Source organism: Akebia trifoliata, chromosome 1 (assembly GCF_017979445.1).
Source record: "Akebia trifoliata isolate Shusen 1 chromosome 1, ASM1797944v1, whole genome shotgun sequence".
Taxonomy (NCBI): domain Eukaryota; kingdom Viridiplantae; phylum Streptophyta; class Magnoliopsida; order Ranunculales; family Lardizabalaceae; genus Akebia; species Akebia trifoliata.
In genome coordinates, this window is record NC_141375.1 from 6,455,055 (window position 1) to 6,479,322 (window position 24,268).

At 35.8% G+C, this 24,268-nt stretch overlaps 2 protein-coding genes across 7 annotated transcripts; both read right to left on the bottom strand.

Moving 5' to 3' along the window:
- Positions 1–1,081: 1,081 nt before the first annotated feature.
- On the bottom strand, positions 1,082–18,460 carry LOC147410563 (rhomboid family protein). 6 transcript variants are annotated; one of them, XM_086436858.1, is made up of 7 exons: positions 18,242–18,459; positions 10,755–10,825; positions 10,609–10,673; positions 9,484–9,957; positions 9,318–9,408; positions 6,303–6,390; positions 1,082–1,382 (listed from the first exon to the last, which is right to left on the bottom strand). In XM_086436858.1, the coding sequence occupies exons 1-6, from the start codon at positions 18,381–18,383 to the stop codon at positions 6,304–6,306; spliced, it is 930 nt and encodes a 309-aa protein (XP_086292984.1). In that variant the 5' UTR covers positions 18,384–18,459; the 3' UTR covers positions 1,082–1,382; position 6,303. The 6 variants fall into 6 exon arrangements, with proteins under 6 accessions (XP_086292984.1, XP_086292966.1, XP_086292958.1 ...); XM_086436840.1 differs by having other exon boundaries at positions 1,082–1,390; XM_086436866.1 differs by lacking the exon at positions 1,082–1,382 and adding an exon at positions 1,557–1,575.
- A 615-nt stretch (positions 18,461–19,075) lies between these two features.
- On the bottom strand, positions 19,076–22,586 carry LOC147410564 (uncharacterized). Its single transcript, XM_086443221.1, has 4 exons — positions 22,312–22,586; positions 21,511–21,682; positions 20,464–21,405; positions 19,076–20,303 (listed from the first exon to the last, which is right to left on the bottom strand). The coding sequence occupies exons 2-4, from the start codon at positions 21,652–21,654 to the stop codon at positions 19,122–19,124; spliced, it is 2,268 nt and encodes a 755-aa protein (XP_086299347.1). The 5' UTR covers positions 21,655–21,682; positions 22,312–22,586; the 3' UTR covers positions 19,076–19,121.
- Between the last annotated feature and the right edge of the window lie 1,682 nt (positions 22,587–24,268).

The following is a 24,268-nucleotide window of genomic DNA, read 5'->3' on the forward strand; positions in this document are numbered from 1 at the left end:
TACACTTTAAAATAATAACCTGTTTCTTTATTTTTCTTACAATCGTAAAGGAAATTTGATTGTTTTAAAATTGGGTAGCTCAATTCCATAAAATTGTAAAAAGGTAGTACAATAGTTAATACTCTTCTTGATATGCTTTGTACAACTGATTTCCATATTTCACGAGTTTGAGATAAAACCATAATTTCATTATGAGATATAGTTGTTACATATTAAATTTTTTTTTTGAGGTACTGAGTCTTATTGAACCTAATTAGTTAGAAATAGATTTTTCTCGAATTGAATGATTGTGTTTGAGAGAAGACGAGGGATAGAGGGCATGGTTTTAAAACTCGATTTCGCGTCTCGTCTCATCTACGCCTGATACCGAATCATCTCAGACGAGTGTTCCGATACATTTGAGACGTCTCGTTCAAAAAATAAAAAAATTGAACGTTAGGTATTAAATCTCAGTTAAAAAAGTGACTTGTGAATTGATGTCGTTCAGCTTTGATACCAAGTTAACTTGAATAATACGTCTCAGTCTTGAACAAGTTTTAAAACCATGATAGAGGGTGAAAGTATAATTTGGAGAAAGGGATAGAATGTAATATTCTAAACTTAAATTTTTTGTTTTACATGATTCTTAACCGGTAAATCTTGTAGATCTAACTGTGGTAAGAAATTGGCAATTATGTTGGTTTTGGTATTGGCCTTTCATCCCGATCCTGTATACGAATTAGGATCAGTTCACAATCCTTATTTGATAACTATCATTCTACATGGGTCAGATGATTGATCTTTTGTGAGATGATCTCCATCCTCACATAGAATCAGTCCATTCTTGGACTTCTAACCCATCATAAGTGATTTACATGTTAACACTAAAAATTAATGGTCCATAATTCTTCAACTAGTAAATCAATTTTGATGGGATTAGAAGTTTTAGATTAGACAGTTTTTTTTTGTAAGGATAGAGATCATCCTCACAAAAGATTACCCTATTTTGTATCCTCTAATCCATGTAGAATGATAAGGATTGTCACTGAATCCTAACCTTCTCTCTATATATAGAGGGGTTAGGAGGAGGAGACAATCTTACTTCAACAACCTCTTGTTGTTTTATTTTTTATTTCTAATATGAAGTAATTACAAAATCTAGGGTATTTTTTCTGAAGAAATTTTTTTAGTGAAAATTCTGAATTATACCTGAGTTTTTCCCCGTATAGAATTGCACTCTTGTTGATGAAGATGTTTGTAACTGAAGTGACTACACACGAGCCAAGCGCCCCTTAGGCAACTACTCAACTTCGGGCTGGAATGAGATAGCTTTTCCACAAGTGAAAACGTCTATCTCCAAAAAGCTACATACAGTTGTTACATGAGAAGGCAGCAATGTGGTCCTGCAATTCTGAACTGGTCACTCGGTAATTGACAAGATCGGGTACCATGGTCAAGACAATCAAACAGATTTTACCAATTAATCTCCATATAAGGTAAACTCATTTTTAACTCTTTAATATCTTTTTGTGGAGCCCATTTCTAATCATACTCCGAGATAAGGATACGTGTCTTTCTTAATCCAGTGGACCTAGTCTGCATATCAGACATTTCCAATGAGGACTGACAATTATCAAATTCAAAGAACCTCATTGTTAGCCAAGAAATCAAATCACCCCGAACCAAAGTAAAAAAAATGGAGCTCTAAGATCAGTCCAATCTACTGAAATAGTGTTTCAGAGTGAAGTTTCGTTAGCTTGGATGGTAAACCTCGGGCATAATAGGACAAAGAATTTATGGCAGTCAGAGTTCAATCTTAAGCCAAATCTTTGTATTAAATGCGATATCCGCAGGTACTTATCGGAATAGTGCTGACAGTGACTTTCTCTGATTCACCAGCTCCCAAATAGTAAGATCAAGTCAACTAAACAATTAATATGCTGAGACACTACTTGTTGAACTTGAGTATTAACATTTATGAGACATGGGCAAGAACTCATGTGGCAAGAACCAGGAGCGGTAGTGTGATGACACTTGTCCCAAACTCGAGATTATAAAAACCACTCTCAAAGGCTGAGAAAAGGGTTTAGAAAAATCATTTCTTTACACACGAAAAAAGAGAATCACTCTACAACTCAGTATCATCATCTCCACCATTTCGTCTGTTTTCCATATTTTTTACTTAATCTTTGGAAGACCTTTGGCAGACACCACATCGGTACCTCATCATTCTTTTTTTTTTATAAATATAAATTTTATAAATGATACGACGAAAAGGAGGCTGAGGTAGCCCCCAACAACAAAAAGCAAAACAACAAGAAAAGGAGAAAGAAAGCAAAAATGCATGCCCTGCGCAGGGCTACGAGTTACAAATATTATCCCAATTAAAAACAAAGTCTTGGAAACACACTCCTTCAAAGATTTTACTCAGCTTAGACCAAAGGAAGAGCAAACCCAATATTTCCAAGATCACAGTGTGCGACGAACTCTCCTTGCCATGAAAAACTCTATTGTTACGTTCTCTCCAAAGACCCCAAGCAATTGCGAACGGAAGGATAGTCCATAGAAGCCTTTTTCTAGAATCAAAGATATTTAAACTCCAACCCTCCAGAAGCGCCAAAACAGATAAAGGAAGAACCCAATCTACCTGAAACCGGGATAAGAAAAACATCCAAATATCTCAGGAAAAAGGACAGTGAATAAGTATGTGGTTTATAGACTCCCCATCCCTAGAACAAAGAAAGCAAAAATTTGGAGTAATCCACCCTCGATAGATCAAATTATCCAAGGTGAGAATTCTTCCCAACGAAGCAAGCCAAAGGAAAAAAGACACCTTTGAAGGAACATGAGTTGACCAAACAATGTAAGGAAAGAAAGAACCGATACCCACCGGTATCAAACAATTGTAGTACCTCATCATTCTTCTTTCAACCTTCAAAGAATTAGGAGTCTACCTCATCAACAACGTCCAAAGAGAAAAGTTGGGAGATCAAAAGTCCAGAGAACAGAGTCAGTGGATCACATATCAGACAATTTGTTCAAGAATTTTGCACATCTCGAGGAGTGATTGCCCTAAAAAGCCTCCACACTTTTGACATTGTCCATGGGATACTTTCAAAGATTCCTACCCATAACCATGTGATCAACCTCCATAAAAAAATGCTCAGGGAATTACAACATAGCCTGATAAAGCAAGGAGATCAGATGACGAACCCACAACAAGAAAATGCCCACCTGGAGACACATTTTGAGGTTCAAGCAACCGACCAGCCGCATGAAAAGCAGACAGTACATCCAATTGCAAGAGCACTGGCAACAACAATGCGAAATCGAGCATGGGAGATGGTCTTAACGCCAAGGGCGCACTTTCCCTCTGTAAGTCACATGGGTGAAGCGACATGATAGACAATACTAGAGATGGCGTCTAACTCACGAGAAGACTACGGAAATAACTTTTATCAAGCTCAAGGGCATCTAGGTGAGTAGGCGCTCTATCCCCAACCCCAAAGACCTCGGTACAAGGATAAGCCCACCACAACAAAGGAAGGGTCAACGAGCGCGAAGGGACTCGAAATTAAGATAATAAGCTCAGGGAGAAAGACCTTCATCATTATGATGTTTTTATCACACCTGAAGTGATATATAGAGGAGTCAACAGGGTTGTGATGAAGTAACTTGATGACGAGAATAGATAGTCAGATTAGACGGTGTTGAGAGATTGATCCACTTAATCGAAGTTATAACGGAGTACCCCTCTAGGCAGTGCCCAACAAACCAGACCTATCAGAAAGTCTTATTGATAACATTCACGTATAAAGTTTTTAAAATATGTACATCTACTAAATCTGGCATAATAATAAATACACCCCCAAGGAAGGCAATACAACCGAGTTCATTTTCAAACTCCAACAATGTGTATATAAGTGTATGTTGTACCATTAACACACTGAGTTCGTTTAAAACATATTGACTCTAGGAAAAGCAAGTCTGATAATAAAAACACATCAAGGTTGTTTAAAACACTCATGTGACTGGGAAAGGCAAGTCTGATAATAACAATACACTTAGGTCGTTTAAAACACACTTGTATGATTCTGGAAAAGGCAAGCCTAATAATAACAACAAACTCAGGTCCTTTAAAACACACTCGTGTGATTCTGGAAAAGGCAAACCTAATAATAACACACCCAGGTCTTTAAAACACACTCGTGTGACTCTGGGAAAGACAAAACTAATAATAACAGCACACCGAGACTGTTTAAAACCATACTTGTGTGACTCTAGGAAACACAATCATATGAATCGAATTGGGAAAAACCTAATATTAAAAATCGAGACTGTTTAAAACACACTCACGTATCAAGAAGAAAAATCTGAGTAACATCACAAGAAGGTCGTTATGACACATTCATATGGTTCTAAGCAAGAAAAGTTTGGGAAAGACAAATCCAAGCAACGAAAGAATCACCAAGATATCACTCAAAACATGCACGTGTAACCCTAAATAAAATAAGGCCAAAGATCCAAAATGTACATTATGTTCAATGCTTGAGGGCAAAAGGTCTGACATCCTTGAAGTAAACCAAGGTTATGTTCGCTACAACACGACAACTATTTAGAGGTTTTCCAAGTGCTAAGGGGAAAAACATGAACGTCCGAACAAAAATTAGAAATATCAAAAAGGAAAGTAAGATGAGGAAGGACGATAATTAAGAACTAAAACTTTTTTCTTTACTAAAACTGCGGCAATACACAAAATACCCAGCGCATACTTTGGTGATACAAGTTTTCTTTATACAGACCAGAAGGATACAAAGTACAGTCAAAAGAACGAAAAATTTCAGCACAACCAAGGGTGGAGGCGTCTCAGACCCCCTATGGCAAGAACCAAGAGCGGTAGATTGGTGACACTTGTCCCAAACTCAGGATTATAAAACCCCCTATCAAAGGCTGAGAAAAGAGTTCAAAAAAAGTATTTCCTCGTACACATGAAACAGAGAATCAATCTACAACTCACTATTCATCATCTTCCCCATCTACAACCTCCAACATTTCTTCTGCTTTCTAGGTCGGGAAATCAAGAGTCTTAAGAGTAAAGTTGGAGGATCACAAATCAATCGATTGTTCAAGAATTTCGCACATCTCCATGAGTGGAAAGCCTAAAAAGCCTCCTCATTCTTCAACCCTTGAATTTCAATAACAAGAAAAGAGACTTTAGGGAGGTTGAAGATGGTGAGATTTTGGGAATAAACCCAAAAAATATCATTCATATAATCCCTAAATCTTTTTAGAATTATTTTTAGAAAATTTTCCAGATTTATGCGAATTAACCGAACTGGCCCCCACCAAGTAATTGTTGAATTCGAACTTGGTTACTATGCTTAAATTTAGAAAGTTCTGAAGTCGTCATACTTGTCTATACCTTAGTACCTTACCCATCCTATTTCACCATTAAATTATATAATGAACCATATCTTAATTTACAGCATTTTCCTTCGCATCCTTTATTACTACCTCAATACTATTATTTTCGATCTTTGCTTGCTCTTCTATTGCCCTCAACTTATACCTAGAACTCATTCTTACAATGTTGTTATTGCGTTCTGCACAACCCCAAACCATCACAAATGATTTTCCCTTATTTTTATTCAAACCATTCCTAAAATTTCCTGAAATATACTTCCATCTCAGAGTTCTTATAGGAAACTATAAGATGAAAACGATAAATAGAAATTTCACACCATAATTGATCATTAAACAACCCTAGCAAGATTTATATAGAGAAAATAATAAATCCTAACCGATTGGATAAACACAATCAGATAGATTGTAACTAAACCTAATCCTAAACAGAATCAAGATCCTAATCTCCTACCCTTATCGAGATCTGATTTGGGGTATCGCAGTACACCTTATCACATTGCATCATATCCCATTACTCTCAAACAGATGACAATGATAACAAAATTCAAAATAAATACTTTAACAACCAACAACAAAGTATTATCCCACAGATTTGAGGTCAGCTAAATAAATCTACGTAAAGAGGGTGGCGAATTTTACACTAGCTGACAACCTAACCACAACCCTTCACTGTATGGGTCGGGACCGACAATGGAGTACACAGGCGACATAACAACGGGCATGAGTGCATGCTATTGATTCCAAATCCATGATCAAGAACATTGAGTAGAACAGTCTTACAAGTTTCCAATGTATGTGTTAGCAAGACTAATCTCCAATATTATTATGGGAAGATGATGCAAATGTAACTCTGTTGACAAGTTAGAACTGATTTCGACTAAATATCATGGAAATCCTACCTCATGCACCATATTTGGGGGCCTTCCAAAGCTTGAAGGCCACCTCATGCAGAAACCTGTCTGCAGGTATAGCAAGATTCGCTCCACGCTGCATTTTTAAGAAAAATAATTACATAATATAAGGAGATTTAATTAAACCATGACATAAATATACTTATGAATTTGATCAGAAGTGGAAATTGCATTAAATTGAACTAAAGCAATCAAGGGATCATTTAAAAAGGGTTAATTGTGTATTGATCAAGGGACAGGATGCCTCTTTACATCTAAGTTCAAATCCAAGGTAAAAATCATGGGATGATGGTCAAGAAAAAGATAAGCCCTGATAAATTTAAATAGAAAACTAGACAAAGTGATCATCGTCGATTATTGGCTTCAAAGTAAATGTGTTATCATGATGTGCAAATTTCTGTTTAGGAGTTCATCTTCTCCAATGGGTTTGTGTTCCTTTACACCCATCTAATTTTCAATTCGATCAAGTCCTTTATCTTCAATGTCTATGAGATAAACTCGAGCTTGTAAGTTAACTGTAACTTTTCTGATGTCGTGTTAATTTGGTTAAGCCAATTAAATAAGTACTCCTTGGCAGCATGATTTGTAACTGTTCCAGTATGCAGAGGCTTTCATAGAAGAACTAGTTTGTTCCAATATTTCAAGATTGCCAAAATAAGAAGGGAAACACACATTTCCATTGCATATCAAAAGAGCAGGGTAGGTATAGGATTTTATTTAAGCCATGATGTTAAGAAGTTGGGATGTCCAGATCCAGGGGGCACTAATGGTTAGGATCAATGATGTTATAATTGAGTTGGGTTGTAAAATCAAGACTCAAGAGTAGGATTCAAATCAAATTGGGATTCAAATAGTTGGATAGTAAGATAAGTACAGATTATTCTTACACAGTTTTTTTTTATTAAAATAATATAAAAAAATCCTAAACGCCATAAATAATAATGTAGTGACAAGGTTTTGGACAAACACAAAGCAAATAATGAAAAAATAATTTACCTGGCAATCACAATAAGCAATATCTATAATAACATTGCCTGAAAAGTAAAACACTCCATCGGACTCGGCAAGGTCACTGATGTCTGCCATAGGACTATTCAAAGCAAGGCCGAGGGGGGATTACTTTCCTGGGGGTTGTTTTCCCCTTCCCTTGAGGGCACTGGGACCTCTTTTATATATGTCAACTTTGATTGAATCTTCTCCAACTGATTATGATTATAATTGTTTTGGAGAACATATTTACCAGCTGACATGTAGATTTTACAAATGGTATAAAAATAAATTTGGCTCCTACTTTCTCTCTGATGAAATGATAGTTAATCTCTATGTGCTTTGGTCATCTCCAAAAACACTAGATTGTTGGATGTGTGTTGCGATTTGATAGTCATTATAAAGTTTCATGGGTCATCAACAGTAAATCCAAGCTCATCCATCAATGATTTGAGCCGTAATAGGTCACAAGTAGTAAGTCCCATCGCCCTATACTCCACTTCAATACTAGGCTACAACACATTGCTTCTCACTTTACCAAGTTACCATGTTACCCCACAAAAAGGTGCAATATCCCATAGGAGATCTTCTATCGGATTAAGATCCTACCTAATCTGCATCAGAATATACCTCAAAATGCAATGGCCATTGGCCTTATATATGATATGATACCTCCACCAATAGCACTCTTGAGATAATGCAGGATACAGATGATTGCCTCCATGTTAGAAGTACGAGGAGTTTGCATAAACTTACTAAAAACACTGTCAACAAATGTGATATCAGTACTTGTAATTGTCAAATAGATAATCTTGTTCACAAGCCTTCTATATCTCTTTAGATCATCAATCAACTCCCCTTGGTTTACCACAGGTATACACGTGGGATCCATCGGAGAAGAAACTGGCTTAGTCCCAATAATCCTATCTAAGATTAAAGATCTAGAACATATTTTCTCTGTGGTAAAACTATCACATTCTTTGATCGTTCAACCTCGATTCTGAGAACGTATTGTAATTTCCCTAGATCCTTATGTAAAAATGCAATATCAAGTATTGCTCCAACTCATCAATACAAATAGTCACAACCTGTGACCATCATCAATATACACAAAGAGGACCAAGTGATCCACTCAACTATTTTAGCATCCCCATCTCTTCTATGTGATCCAATATCATGATGCTTCTTGAACACACAACATTCAACTCCATACAGCATAGCTAGTTTTACTGTTATCTCATAAAAATTTCCTTACAATTTGATTGGTATGCGTCGATCACATAGGTTAACTTTTACTGGTTCCGCTCTTAAAAGTAAATAAAGAGTCCGCCCTCCTTCTGAAATAAGTCTTCGTTATCGCAAGGACATCCCATCACAAATTAAATGTCATATTTCTCATTTAAATTCTTTTCCAAACTCAAGTCCTCCATGTGCCCTCCCATCTCTATTTTCCTTATATGACAATTTTAAGTCTCCTCCTCTAACTATCCTCTTTGCATAAAGAATTTGTTGGATGAGTTCATCTGTCTTCCAAATAATTTCCTTTGAAATTTACTCATAATCCAACTTAGGATGCCTAAGCACTAATTATGTCAATTATCACTTTCCCTATTATTACTTTTTTAGCTGATAGACAATCATATATTCTCCTAACACCTAAAATTTTGTCCTTCAAATCACTATCAACTATCATAGCAACAACATTCTTATTTCAAACTTTTCATGTGCACCAGAGCTTGTAGGCATTAATTTTCCTAGATTTTTCTCCTTTCCATTTTGACTCTTGTAAACAAGCTATGTTAATTTTCCTTCTTTCTATTGTATTCACCGACTCTAAGCTCTTACCTGTCAAAATCCCTACATTCCAAGACTTTAGTCAAGAAGATCATACAATCCAAAACATAGGAAATGGTGCAAGAATGAATGTATGCATACATGCAAAACACACTCAATACACACATACAAACACAAAAAACAAAAACAAGAAAATAAAAACAATAAAATATTAGTGGTTACCTCCTTAAATTCTTGGAAAGAAAATTTCTCTGCCATATCTTTGCGGGTTACAGCATCCTGCCACTGTGTGATCAGCATTGGGCAATGGTGCCTGCCAAACATAAATTAACTCAAGCTGCAATATAAGTTGCAAAAAAATTAAGAAAATTCTCAGGTTTCTGCTTACCTGATGTTATCCACTATATTTGCTCCTTTCATGACATAGCTTTGGCGAGGGAAAAGCATGGAAAGATCAGGTTTTGTATCTTTTTGGGAGATCCTATCCAAGAAGCTTGGTTCCTCGTCCTCAGACAAAGATCCATAGCTCATAACAAGAGATAAGTGTAAACGAGAACCAATTTGTGAATCAGGTTGGGCTATTTGCAATATCCCACCAACCAATTCATTGATCAATTCTACCTTATTGCCTTCCTTTTCATCAGGTCCAATGTGCACAAAAACTAAATCAAATTCATTTGTTTCTAATGCCTTCCCTCCTTGAAATCCAAGCAACTTCAGTAACTCTGAGGCCGGGGGTTCATTGAAGGATTGGTAGTTCTTTGTCAACTCATCAAATTGTAAAACAGTGAAACCAACATATCTTGCAAAAGATTGAACACTGGAATTGGTAGTGAAAATAGCAGCTCTTAGCCCCATAAACCTGAAAGTTGAATAAAAAAGCATATTGGGTTATATGTTCTACCAAGGGATAATTACAGAGAGCTGCTAATGATACCTCAACTTTTACTAATGGAAAATGCTGAAGTAACATTGAAATTGACGTCGTTTCAGACATTGCTGACATGGATGTGTTTATAGAACCATAGATGCTTTTCATCAAGACACGAGTGAGAAGCATTGATGGTTCTGTGCACACCAATGTCCCAAACAATGTCAATTTCAATGGTACTCCAGCATGACTCTATACTAATTATACCTCAATTAAAAATAAAGAAAATGACTAAATGGCTGAGAATAAGTCAAGTTGGGGTGCCAATAGAAGCACTCTCTCATTTTTTTTGCGAGATTTCTATCTTTTGGATTTAAGATTTTATATGAGCCTAATCATAATTGCAAACAATTACTGAAATTGTTTGGACGAGTGTTACAATGTTTTGTACCATTGAGAAAATAATTTGAGCTAAACCTTGTAATGTTTGAATGGCGCGTTTTAATCTTTAATTGGGGCGTGACAAATAATTTAAGAAATTGGAACGTAATAAGTAAAAGTTGGGCTGCCACTAGCAGCTATCTAAATACAGAAATTCTCTTGAATGATGTACATAATGACAATACATTAAGATCATTTTACCTCGCTGACAAGGATTGCACCGACGTCTTCTCTTGATGTTCTAATATAGCGGACTGTTCTTTATTCTGAAATGAAAATATCAACAAACGTATTTCAGAGTTGAAGCCAAGTGTTGTAAGTAATACCCACTAATGTAGACATCTTACCGTAACGATATAAGCATCATATGCATCCAATAGTTGTGCTAATTCTCTAACCACTCTCTCATCCTCACTTTCTGCAATACAAACTCAAGTAAATCCCTAAATGAATCGATGATCGATAAGATACTTTGGGATTTGTATCAAAAGAAAATGCAAAACATTATTACCAGTTTACCATCCCCTGATTTTCGAATCACCGCTACTTACATTATTGAAAAGAATTATGATCAACTAATGGTAACATGTTCCCAGCTTAGAAGACTTGGAAGATTGAAATTTATTGTGAACTTCCAATCACTATATATTGTACGAAGGTATGATTGCTCAAGTACTATCAGAATAGAACAACATAAAATTTTCATTCTCAAAGATATGGTATTTGCTAAGGAAAATACGTAATGAGATTCTAGGACAACAAAAAAAAATTCAGGTACTGGTTGTGCCTAGGTAAAAACATTACGGTGAAACCAGAATGACATGATATTTAAAAAATCAAATCCAAACAATATTCAGCTAAATAGTTATTGTTGAATTGACACATGCATGAATATGGGATATGTAGATGATAAATAAACTTCCAATGAGGTCAAGAACTATTCAAGTGTTGTATATGAATTCTATGGTCCTATCAGATGTGCGAAGAATCAATCCACGAGAGAAAAAACAAGGAGAGGAGAGAGAGGGACGAACTTTAATAGGTTCGATTATAAAAGCATGTGGGGTGCACTTATACTTAATTAAAGATGTGGGCTCATTGATGTAGGACATTTACATCAGGAAGACCAAAATTTTCTAACTGAGTTGACTCAGTCAACCTGGTCAACTCTGGTTTGACCAGCCTGGTTTGGGTTGATCCAGTTGAATCTATACTCAACCCAATTCTGATTTTAGTCATATGTGTTTAGTTTGTTTTAATTTTAGAAGTTTTAGGTTAGTTTTCATTTCAATTTTATCAAGTTTCTAATTTGTTTAGTCTTTAATTAGTTTTGAAGTTTTTATTTATTTATCTAAATTCGTTTTTATTCTTTAGGTTAATATTAGAAGTGCTTAAAAGTGTCCAAATTGAATTATAATAGATTTAGAAAATTTATATCATATTATAAATAGGTTAGGAAAGTTACTTTTTGATGTTTTAGAATGTTTTTAGGTTGTTATGATGAAGTTATCTATATAAGGAACTTCAAAAATGAAATTTAATCAATCAATACATAATAATTAATTTAACTTTTCCTTTCTTAATAATTATTTTCTAGCTCTTTACTTTATTTGCTTCCAAGCTATTGATTGTTTACCTATTGAATCTATTGATTCACATGCTCTTGCTAAGTCACCTACCCAACAAAAAAAATAACTCCCCCTCAAGCTTGAGCATACATGTCATAGATCCCCAGCTTGGAAGTACATGAAATCAAGTCTCAGCAAAAAATCAATCAATTGATCACTAGACTTCACGTAGGGTATGATAATTTGTTTACGCATGAGTAAATCCCGAACGAAGTGAGAATCAACTTATGTGCTTTCTGATCTCATGAATTACAGGGTTGCTACCAATAAAGATGGTCGCCTGCTTGTCACAATACATTTGCATAGGTAATAGAGCATCAACACCCATGTCACGAAGAAGAAAATGAAAACCTCTTAGAATCAGTGTGGACTATTGCAAGATACTCAACTTCAGCACTAGAGTGGGCCACCATGTTTTGCTTCTTATTATGCCAAGTAACAAGATTTCCACCAACAAAGGTGCAATAACCAGAGGTGGACCGATGATCAAAACAGCTCCCGATCCAATCAAGGAAGAGGAGGGGTGGTACAAGAGACCCCTTCTAGAAGCACCCTCCAAATAGTGTAGAATACGACAGACAACTTCCGAATGAGGCTATCGAGAGGCATGCATAAACTGACCGACCGCTCCCACAACATAAGTAATGATAAGACGAGTAACTGTAAGGTAGGTGAGATTGCCAACCGTCTGTACCTCCCAGTGTCTTCAAAAACTTCCCCTTATTTCGCATCAAACTTGACAAAAGAATTCATGAGAGCATCAACTAGATGAGATCGTAGAGTGTTTGTCTCAGATAATAAGTCCAAGACGTACTTGCGTTGGCATAGAGTGAGATCTTCCTTGGAACATGCAATCTCAATCACAAGGAAGTAACGAAGAAAGCCTAAGTCCTTTGTGTGGAATTGAGTACCCAAATGAGACTTCAACTGAGCAATTTCCACAGTCATTGCCAGTGACAATGTTGTCATGCACACAGACAATAAAGAATAATATTACGTGAGGTGGAATGATGAGTAAATACAGAATGATCAGAGGTAGAAAGCTAAAACCTATACCGAAGCACCACAAAGCTAAAATTTTCAAACCAAGCACAGGGAGACTGTTTCAGCTCATACAACACTTTCTTCAACCTATATACCATATGTTCTTTCCCTTCAAGAACATAACCTCGGGGATGATCCATTTACACTTCCTCTTATAAATTACCATGAAAAAATGCATTTTTTAAATCTAATTGATATAGTGGCAGCTATAATTTACTATGATAGACAGAAGAATTTTAACGGAGTTGAGTCGAGCAACAGGTGAACAGGTCTCACAATAATTCACACCATAACTCAAAGTGTACCCTTTAGCCACCAATAGAGCTTAAGTCGATTAACATATCCATTCGTTGATACTTCGCTGTATACCCAACGACAACCAACAGTGGTTTTCCCAGAAGGAAAAGGAATAAATTCCCATGTCTAATTCTGATAAAGTGCATGCTTTTGCCATCCATAACAAGTTTCTAGCCAAAAGAAATCAAAACCTGGCGATAAGAACTAGGAAGATAAATAGTGGACAATGGAAAATCAGAGCGAAAAGTAGATAAAAGGCAATAGAAAGACACAAATTTTGATACATGATGCTTAATGCAAGAACGAATACCTTTCCACAATGCAATAGGTATCATAGACCAAGAGGGGCTATGGGAGGAGGTGGGAGGTCCTCAGGAGAGTGGAGTGGCAGTGCACGAAGGTTCTCAAGAGAGTCCAGTGATATGTGGCTACGGCTGGACCATATGATAAAATTCGACGACACTGAGAATGTTGATAAGCCTGCAAATGTGGAGGAGAGGACATCGAAAGATGAACTATAGGCAAAACTAACTCCCTTTGATGAGAAGATATGAGATTAGAATCAAACCAACAATCAGAAATAAATAAGGGAGTGGACTCAAAACAAGTAACCTCAGCATTAGTACAATATCGACGTCCTACAAGATCATAACAACGATAGCTCTTCTGAGTTGTAGAATAACCCAAGAAGACAGACCTAACAGCACAAGAAGACAACTTATCAAGACTAGTCCCAAAAATGAGGACGAAGGAAACACACACGGAACAAATAGGGAAGGGCTTGGCATTAGGATATAACAAAGAAAAAAGATGTTTCACTACCCAAGATAGGTGTAGGAACCCAATTATTAAAGTAAAAGTGGTAAGAACTGCATCTGCCCAATAAAGTTTGGGATCGTACATATTAAACAATGAAGTGTGAATGACGTCCAAAAGACGACAAAGCTTATGCTGGACAATACTATTATGTTGGGAACTGTATGGACAAGTGGTCTGATGGGTAATACCATGATCTCTATAGCAATCAAACATACAGTTTTGGGTATATTTAAAGGCATTGTCAGAATGGAAAATTTTAACAAATCATTCGAATTTAACAAATATTTCATTATAAAATGCTAAAAAGATTTTGCGTAGTTTAAAACGATCCTTTATTAAAAATAGCCAAGTCATTCGAGAATAATCATCCAAAAAAATAACAAAATAAGAAAAACCAAAAGTGCTCATCATCCTTATAGGACCCCAAATATCTGAATGGATTATATTAAAAGGGCTCAACTAACAACTCTCTAAGCTAGGGGGAAACTACTATAATGATGTTTGCCTAATTGACAAGCTTCACATTCCAAAACTGAAATAGGACTCAATGTGGGAACAACTTGAAGCAACTTCTACAATGACGGGTGACTCAAGTGATAATGTCATTGTAGAGGAGAGACTACATCACTCAAAGCAGGAATTGGCTCATCAAGGTCTAAAAAAAACAACACATTACGCTCATGCCCCAACCAGTCATCTTTTTTGTCCTAAAAAACACAAGGAGAAAATATTACAGAATAATACAATGAGAAAAGATTATAAAACAATGCAATGATTTTGTTAGCTGATTCACAGAAAGAAGATAAAACGGAAACTCGGGAACAAATAAGTCAGAGTTAGTGTAACTACATCACTCAAAGTAGGAATTGGCTCATCAAGGTCTAAAAAAAACAACGCATTACGCTCATGCCCCCAACCAATCATCTTTTTTGTCCTAAAAAACACAAGGAGAAAATATTACAGAACAATGCAATGAGAAAATATTACAAAACAATGCAATGATTTTGTTAGCTGACTCATAGAAAGAAGTAAAACGGAAACTCAAGAACAAATAAGTCAGAGTTAGTGTAATGGAATTGGTGGGATGAAAATCACCAGTTCCAAGTATTGATCGAGAAGAACAATTAGCTGAGACAATATGACATTTAAAGAAATGAAAAATTAGAAAAGAATGAGGGGATACTAGACATAGGAGCATTAGCTCCAGAATCAATAACCCAAGATGAAGAGGATTGAGTAGCTGCACAAACAGATTTACTTGTATTGGCTATGGTTGCGGTGGAAGCAAATGAAGAAGAAAGTAGACCTGACAACTTTCAAAGGATTTGTTCGAGTTGAACAGTAAATTGTCCTGAGACTAAGAACCGGTAACCATGGTCTTGGGAGTAAAGGGCTAGGTAACAGAGGATGAAGATATATCCAATACTATTAAATGGCATATGCGACCCTGTGCGACCAGTATAGGTTGTTCACATACGCGATGGCATATTCAGCAAAAAAAAAGGAAAAAAATGCTAAAAAATCCAGAAAAATACTTAATAATTAAACAATGCACAAATTTCATATTTCCATTCATAAATCATAGTTCATACACCATAACGTGTAAGTAAAAGACTAAAAATAATCAATTATAAAAAAAAAAAGTCAAATAGTCATATAAATACATGAAATAGTCATAGAAATGTCTAAATAATTAACTCTAATAGTTAGTTTGATACTCTACACAAGTATCCCTAATCCATTGTGGAACATCTCCACTAGGATCATCATCGTCATTGCTTCCATTCTCATCGTCATTGCTCCTCAGTCTCTTCATCTTCGAATCTCATCAATTCTTCATTTTCTTGACCTTGTACTGCTTCATCTTTATATTTATCTTCATAACCATTTTCTTCTTGTATCTCATCTTCATCTTCTAGTTACCTCGAGTGTCAATCAATGCCTCTTCTTCTTTGGCTTGAGCTTTCTCCAAGTGCCAATGTAAAAACCATTTGCTCAATTTGGGTTCAAGTTAGATCCTCTCCTTCGAACATAGGTTCGACCCATGCATCAATAATCCGTGGATGATCTATGCTAAGATTATCAATAGAGATGAGATCATAGAAGTCGGGATTGTCTTTCCTCAACTTGAATCGCTCGTGCAATTTTCTAGTTGTATTGCATAAACACCAAGTCATTCAAATCTAAGTGTGAAAAAGTGCAAATGAAGACTCTTAAGTCGTGTTTTGTACCAAGGCCTTAGGGTTTGGAGAACACATATGTACAAGAGAAGAAGAAAAATAGGAAGAGAAGGAATGGATTAATCTAAGAGCAGAGATGCTTTGATACCATGTTAGAGACCAAGAATCAATCCAAAAGAGAAAAATGAGAGAAGAAAGGAGAGGAGAGAGAGGGTCCTCTTCTCTATTTATATTATAAAAACATGTGGGGCCCACTTACACTTATATAAAGACGTGGATCCACCCAATAAAAATATAACTCTCTAACAATTTTAAATATAATTCCAAGTCCATGAATCTATTTTTCAAGGTAGGACACTATCACTCGTACCCATACTGATGCAACATAGCAGATATGAGAAAGGAATTGTTACATGCAATGTTCAGAAAACTATAATTCATTGAACTAGAGAAGTAGACTGGATCTGCCAGGGTCCACCATCTGGTCAATCCAGTCCAACCACCGCATATATGAAGTAACAAAAAAATAATAATAAGAATGGGCAAGAATGAACAGATTAACAGCACTGGGGTCAAACTATGTTTTCAGTTTAACCGCTCAATTCATACGGAAGTAATTGAGATTTAAAAGGATTTGTCTAGGCAAGAGAGACCCCTACAACAATGGAATCCAAAGTTCTTGTTATATGACCAAAATATGCTTTTCAAATTTAAAACTTGAAATTTAAATTTAAACTGCTCTTTTCAGTCAACGCCGTTATAAAGGTCATTATTTCCAAAGAACGTTAAAAAACCACTATAATGTATCTAAAATGCAACATTTTGAATATGATTATAACTTCACTTTTGTCATAATTAGGTTTGCATAGCCAGTACCAAGACCATGGTTGTGTCAGGTTTGTAACTCTTCTTAAACTAGTGTCATATCCTTTAAAATGGAACTTCATTAGCTCTACATATGGTTGAATGGAAAAAAGGAAACCATTCCACCAAGCTCAATCTATTTTCCTTCAATAGGTTAATGTTTTGACCCGAAGTCTATAGTATTATCACTCATAGACTTTACCAACTTACCAAGTTGACACCTTCAAGAAAAACAAAATGGTGCAGAACTCTAAACAAATACGGGAAAAGTAGGTCTTGATGACAGTGAAAAGTTTTTTGAAAGCCTAATGATAGAAGAAACCCATTATGACCATTCTTACATAAAAAATAATGGCCATTAAACGATATCACATCGTATCAAAAATGCTAATAGTGGCCATTAAATTATGAAACATTATACAACAAATAAGCTACCAATTGAGGAGTGAGGCGTTAATGTTATAACGAGTACCAATGATTGAGAAGGTTTCCAATAAAATTCTGAATTGATTTCACAAAAACCAGAACGATAAGAACAATTTTCAGAATGCTGACCGCCATGTGTAACCATTATTTATGTTAAATTAACCTGAAATGCTCAGTACCTAATCTATAAAATAAAAAAACACAGCCCATTTATCTACCAAAACAATCCCATTTTAACAATAAATCAGGAATTTTTTTATTTCATAAATAAATTCAGGGAGTGTTTGTGGATTTCCTAATTCGATTTTGTTACTTACTAAAAAATTACCCATAAAGTAAAACCGCTCATCTATCTACCAAAACGATCTCATTTGATAATAAAACCAGGAATTTTTATTTTTTTTAAATTTTTATTGTTGTTGATAAATTAAAATCAGGGAATGTTTGTGGATGGATTCCTAATTTGACTTTGTTATATGAAAAATAACTTGTCCCCTTTCAATATTTAAGGAAATCAAACAAAAAATCAAAAGAGAAATTTAACTTTGTAAAAGAAAATTAGAGGGAAAAACAAACCAGCGTGAGGGGCATTTCTGAGGGACAAGAAGCCGCAGGTACCTCGAGATGCGAGAACATGGAGATTGGTGTGAGATGGAGAGATGTGTCGTACCAAACCATCACCGTACAACACCAAACCTCGGCTCGGTTTGTCCGCCATTTTTCTTTCTTTGTTCTCCAAAACCAACCAGAGAAAGAGAACTAATATGATTCTCTCTCTCTCCCTTTTTTTTTTTTTAGAGCTACTATTGGAACCTCAAAGTTTACTAATTACACTCCAATTTTTTAATAAGTAAAAAGTTTGGGTGCTAATAGCAGCTCTTTTTCTTCCCTAAAAACAGGGCAACGCTCTTATTTTGGTCAGTCTTAGAGATAACTAACTGCCTATGTTTTCAGACTGATGACATTGCCCCTTGGCTTAAGAGAAAATGACCTACACTGCGTTTGGATAGAGCTTCTTGACGACTTCTGCTCTTGCGGGGAGCTAGCAAACGTTTGGATAGATTTTTGCTTTGGCGTGGAGAGGTTTTTGCTCTTGCGGGGAGAGGTTTTTTGCTCTTTGTGGAGAAGTTTCAAAGACCTGCTCTTCCGCGGAGAGGTTTTTTGCTCTTGCGGGGAGTGATTGAGCTTTTGCTCTTGCACGGAGAGGTGTATCCACACAGGCCCTAGAATTTACGTATTATTTTTCCATAAAAAATACTTTGAAGCGCTATTAAGTATGGTATGTATGCTTCACCAATCAAAGGGTGAATCAAAATAACACAAAAAACCATTTGTTTCATTACAAAATTCCATCAGAAAATTCAAATGATATTTATTTATTTATTGAAAAAATACATTGAAGCTCTAATAAATGCAATATGCTCCATCAAACAAATCTAAACAACACAGAATGGAATTAATCCTCAGGAGGAGGATTTTCAAACCAATTGAGCCCTTCACTATGAATATCAAAATTAGGTTCAATCCAAGTACAGTACCACTGTTCATCGGTGTCAAACCAATTTTCCCGAGAAAAGTTACCCCCAAAAGAGTGATATTTTCCAGTCCAAAGAGAATAAAATAAGATATTGTTCCCATGGAACCTCGGAAAATAAATCTTATTCTCTGTTCCTTTCACTGATGCTGATGCCAAGATCGATGTGGTATGACTAACAAATAACATTCTATCACCCAAACTTTCTACTTTCACCCACTTCATCTTGAACCTGTCCAAGTTAAAAACACCAATTGGACTACCCAAATGACCAATAAATATCGATAGGAGCTCTCCATCACTCTCTACAATGAAACTCCGATGAATTGGAAACTTAGGTCCAATTAGTTTTGGAAGGACCCTCCATATACATTCGTCTTCATCCTCCTCTGGACTGAAAACTCCTAGCCTTCCATCTTGACCCAAAATATATAAAACGTTGTCATAGAAAATAGGATTGCAATGAGATGCCATGAATGGTACCTTACCATCAATGTCATACGGAGTCCAAATAAATTCTCCGTGACGACAAACCCACATTAAAAAAAACTTGGAATTAGTTATTTCATGGGCAAATACGATGCAGTTTGAGGAAGTTGGTGGGGATGAAAATGACACACTAGTAAAAAAAGATCCTGAATCATCAAGATCAGGAAGCTCAATGATTGCCCTAGTGAAGGGATTAAAGAAGAAAATAGAACAATCACTTCCTGACACTAACAACCAACCGTATTTGGAGTGGCGAATAATTGCACCTTGTAGTTCTGGAAAGTCCATGAGACAAGTGTCGTTGTACATCACATGGAAGAATTTGCATGTACCACTATTGTTATATGGAAAGAACATGAACCATGGTGATTTATTAGAGCTAGATTCGAAGGGAGGAGGGGGTGACCTTAGTGGAGAAGTGATGGTTGTCCATCCTTTGCAAGTGAGGCGAAAGCGAATGCAATCACTTACAAAGAGATGAGTTATGATCTGTTCTAAAAGCTCCTTTGCCATGTCATTCCAAGGCCTCTCTTCTTCACTTACCTTATCTTTATCAAGGGATATTCTTGACTCTAAAATCTCAGTGTCTTCCACCTTTGCTTTCCCTTGCTTTGCCTGTAAAATATAAAGGTATACCTTAAGGATCAAGGAGTTACGTGGGCAAAAAAGCATATTAAAAGACTGCTTGAAGAACAAACTAAAGCTATTTACAAACTATATCTCTAATGAAAGAAGATCAAAAAAAAAAAAAATTTGTGCAAAATAAATGAATTACCGGTAAGGAGATACTGGGCACTATCCAATAAGGTTGAGACCATCCATGAACAACATCAGGACAAGGAAGACCAACTGTGATAGTTTGGTTATACATGTTAAATCGGTACAAGTTTCTATTATCTGGATCCAAAAAGTATATACAATCCCCTTTAACTCCCAAGTCTGACTCGGAGATTGATATACAACTTTTACTCAATAAGAAGATCGCATCGCCTATGCTTTCCACTTTCACCCAAACCATTGTGGAAAAATCCAATTTGAAAATATCAAAAGTCTCAACCACATCAGCATCTATCCCCATGAAAATTTTCACCACCAGGAAGAGTTCTCCACGATATTCCGCTAAATACTTAGAACATAGCTTTGCATCTTCTATGGATAACAGAGGTAAATTTATTTTAAAATTTGTTATTGTTGCCGAAGTATCACCAACATCTACAACTGCAATCCCAAAAATGAAGAAGATATAGATCTTCCCTTGGACATTGATGGCACAAGTAATACTTTCCATACCATTGTGTTCCTTCCTAGGATTCAAGTCCTGATTGATCCATTGTTCGTCATGGGGTCTACAAAAATAAAGAAATTCATTTCTCTTACTAATGAGCATCACGACACAATTAGGATCACTTGGACAAGATGTTAGAATTCCCAAATCACTCATTGAATGTTCTATGGGTGGTAACTGGATTTTTTCCATCGAGATCGGATTTAATAGAAAACATTTCGAGGAATAATTATCCAACATGACCAACCATTCATTAGAAGATGCTATACTACTCATTCCACGCATCTCAGGTACACTTCTGGCATAGTAACATCCATCCGATATAGTGAATAAAGTTTGGTTACGCTCTTTCCTCCCATGGGGGAAGACAAGAGTCGGGGAAAAAATAGGCAGGCAAAAGCAATTTTGCTTCTCAGTATGTTTGAGTTTCTTCTGCAGAATACAACAATGGAAAAGTTATGTATTCAATAACTTTAAATAATTATTGCCCAATGACCAATAAATTTGTATCAATTTATGTATGATAAGTATGAGGACCTTGGCAACTAGTACTCTTCTTTTTCTTTGTTGTGAGTTAACTATGTCTCCTTGTTGTACATCTACGGCACTAACAACCCCATCAAATGATAGATCTACAATTGGAGTGAGCTCTTTGATGGTTTTAGATCCACAAGAATCCATTGGCGTCTCAGAGAGCTAGGACAAAAACCTGATACAAATTTCCATTAAAAAAATTATCAACTAACAAAATCAAACAAATTAAATATAACAAAATTTTTTTTTTTGATACAATGGTGTTCCCATTGACAGCGGGCCCTGGTACCATAACTGGGCTTGTGCCAGTCCATAGGCCATTGGGCATTGGTCCGACCCACACAGCCCTTTGCCAGGTAAGTCAGGATTCTTTGGAGGTTCGAACACATGATCAGGGGCAAGTAGCTGCTAGTGTCTTACCATCTTCCCACATCCCTGGTGGGTAAATATAACAATTAATACACACAAAAAATTGCCTAATATATGAGAGGCTCATGAAAATAATGAAAATTGACGGCCACCGAAATCCCAAATTTAAAAATTAAATCCAACGGTGAAAAAAAATATTTTTTCAAATTTTTTTTTTTTGGGCGTTATTTAAATTTTATACTCTACATCTGTGTGGTACCCTGATCGTGCTTTTGGGTGTCACATGGGGATGCGATCCATATAGATAGTGGTCTTTCAGTCCACATAACCCCATCTATATAATAATAAAATAATAGAAGAAATTTGGTATTGAATTACTAGATTATCGACTAAGCTAATGTCGCATACACGATCCTAAGGAAGAGAAGTCAGTACCTGAAACGAGTTGCTCTGAAGCTGGCAATCTTCTACCTTAAGGATTCGACAACCTTGCAACCTGGAGAAGGCAATCTTGATCTATCTAAGAACAATTTTCAACCCTTGATTAGTGACTAATGCAATAGAAAGAAGGAATAAAGCAATTGGAAACAATATCAAACTTTTATGAGTTCTTTGGTTTTTCAAGGTACAAGATGGGAAGGGATGGATATCCTTTTATAGACTTGAGACCAGACAGATATTTCACTGGATTGTGCCATTAGGACATGATCTATGATTGGCTCTCAAAGATTTGTACAGATTTGTAATGGTCATAAAAATTAATAAGAGACCGGATCGTATGCACCCAGAGTGGAGAATTGAAGCCCTCCTCCCACACCTCAAGACATACCATGTAAGACATAATTCACTGAATTAATGCCTAAAATATCTCCTTTTTAAAATTACCTTAGATTGTGACTTACCTGGCATGTGTAGAAGTGTGCGAGGAGGGTTTCAATCCTTCACCGTGGGTGCATACGATCAGGACTCAATTAATAATATGTAAAAAAGTTAATATGACAAATATGGAATTAAAATAATTATTTGTTATCCTTTTATCCAATAAAATGAATAAGTTGACTAGAGCCCACAAAGCCCGAAAGCAAGCCTCCTGCCCATGGCTTGAATCTACTTGGCGTGCGTGCATGCACATGTGTGATTATTGCGATCAATATAAATAATTTATTGATCGATATATGAATTCCCACTTGATATTAGTGGGCCAGGTCTCTTGTTGGAATACGCTAGACCTACAATCCACTAGAAATTGTGTCCTAATTGACTCACCACTAGCTGGCTAAACATATCCAACAACATGTACAAAATAAAAAAAATAAATACATGGCACACTTGGATCAAACTCGCCGCCAATAAATCACTAAAAATGATTTCACCATCTAATAATCCATTTTATGATAAATTTTGAGATCTTTGATTCAAATCACCCATAAAAAAGTTTATAATAATAAAAGAGAATAACTAGATAAGAGTTAATATTTTCAAACTAAATATTTTGTACAACACAAATACATTGTGAAGAAACAAAGAAATTGATCAGGGTTTAGAAAGTGGTTTCTAGAGCCCTAATTACATAAACTTCACGAGTAAATTAGACATTAAATCCTCTAATTAGATATAATTCATTGTTAGCCCATAATTATTATTGATTTCAAATAAAATATGTATTTCGGACTTAATTAAGGTTATTTACGTGCAACAGGAAAAAGTCGCAAAGTTTCAACACGAATAAGAAAAATCTGAAGATTCTACTGCGATCCAGGATCTAAACAAAACCAAAGACCAAGATTCAAGCCCTTTGGTCCCACATGAACCATAGCACACTAAGGGTTCACCACGGCTTGGTAGTGTTAGATTTCTCGAGATTTGTACTAAAGCTTGGCGACTACTTGTCATATTGAATTAGGGTTTTGAAGTCTTGTGTTTATGGAAGGGTCTCGAACCCGAGAAACCTTAATCTGGTCTCTCTATAAATAAAAGACGAAACCAGATCATCTCATCTCCTCTAAGATCATCTTCTCTAGATTTCTTCTATTTTCTATTTTTTTAGGTTTTTAGGTTAATTTCTGTTGAAGCTTGGTAATGAAGGATGATCCAGTTAATGTTCAGACTCAAGATCAATGAAGAAGATCTTTCATCTTTCTCATCTCTCATCTTTATTTTATTTTCTTATTTGTTGTTTCTTATGATGATCATCGACTAGACCCTTAATTAGAGAGGTCAATGAAGTCAGAGTAATATTTTCTCTTACAGTAATTGTATAAATTTGTTAGTAATACCAATTCCGACCATTACCGATCCAACTTCGTACCCCATCAACCTATCATTTTACAAGATTGTTAAGACTTACAACTTCCCTTCTCTTAGGGAATATGATGGTTGAAAAATATTTCAA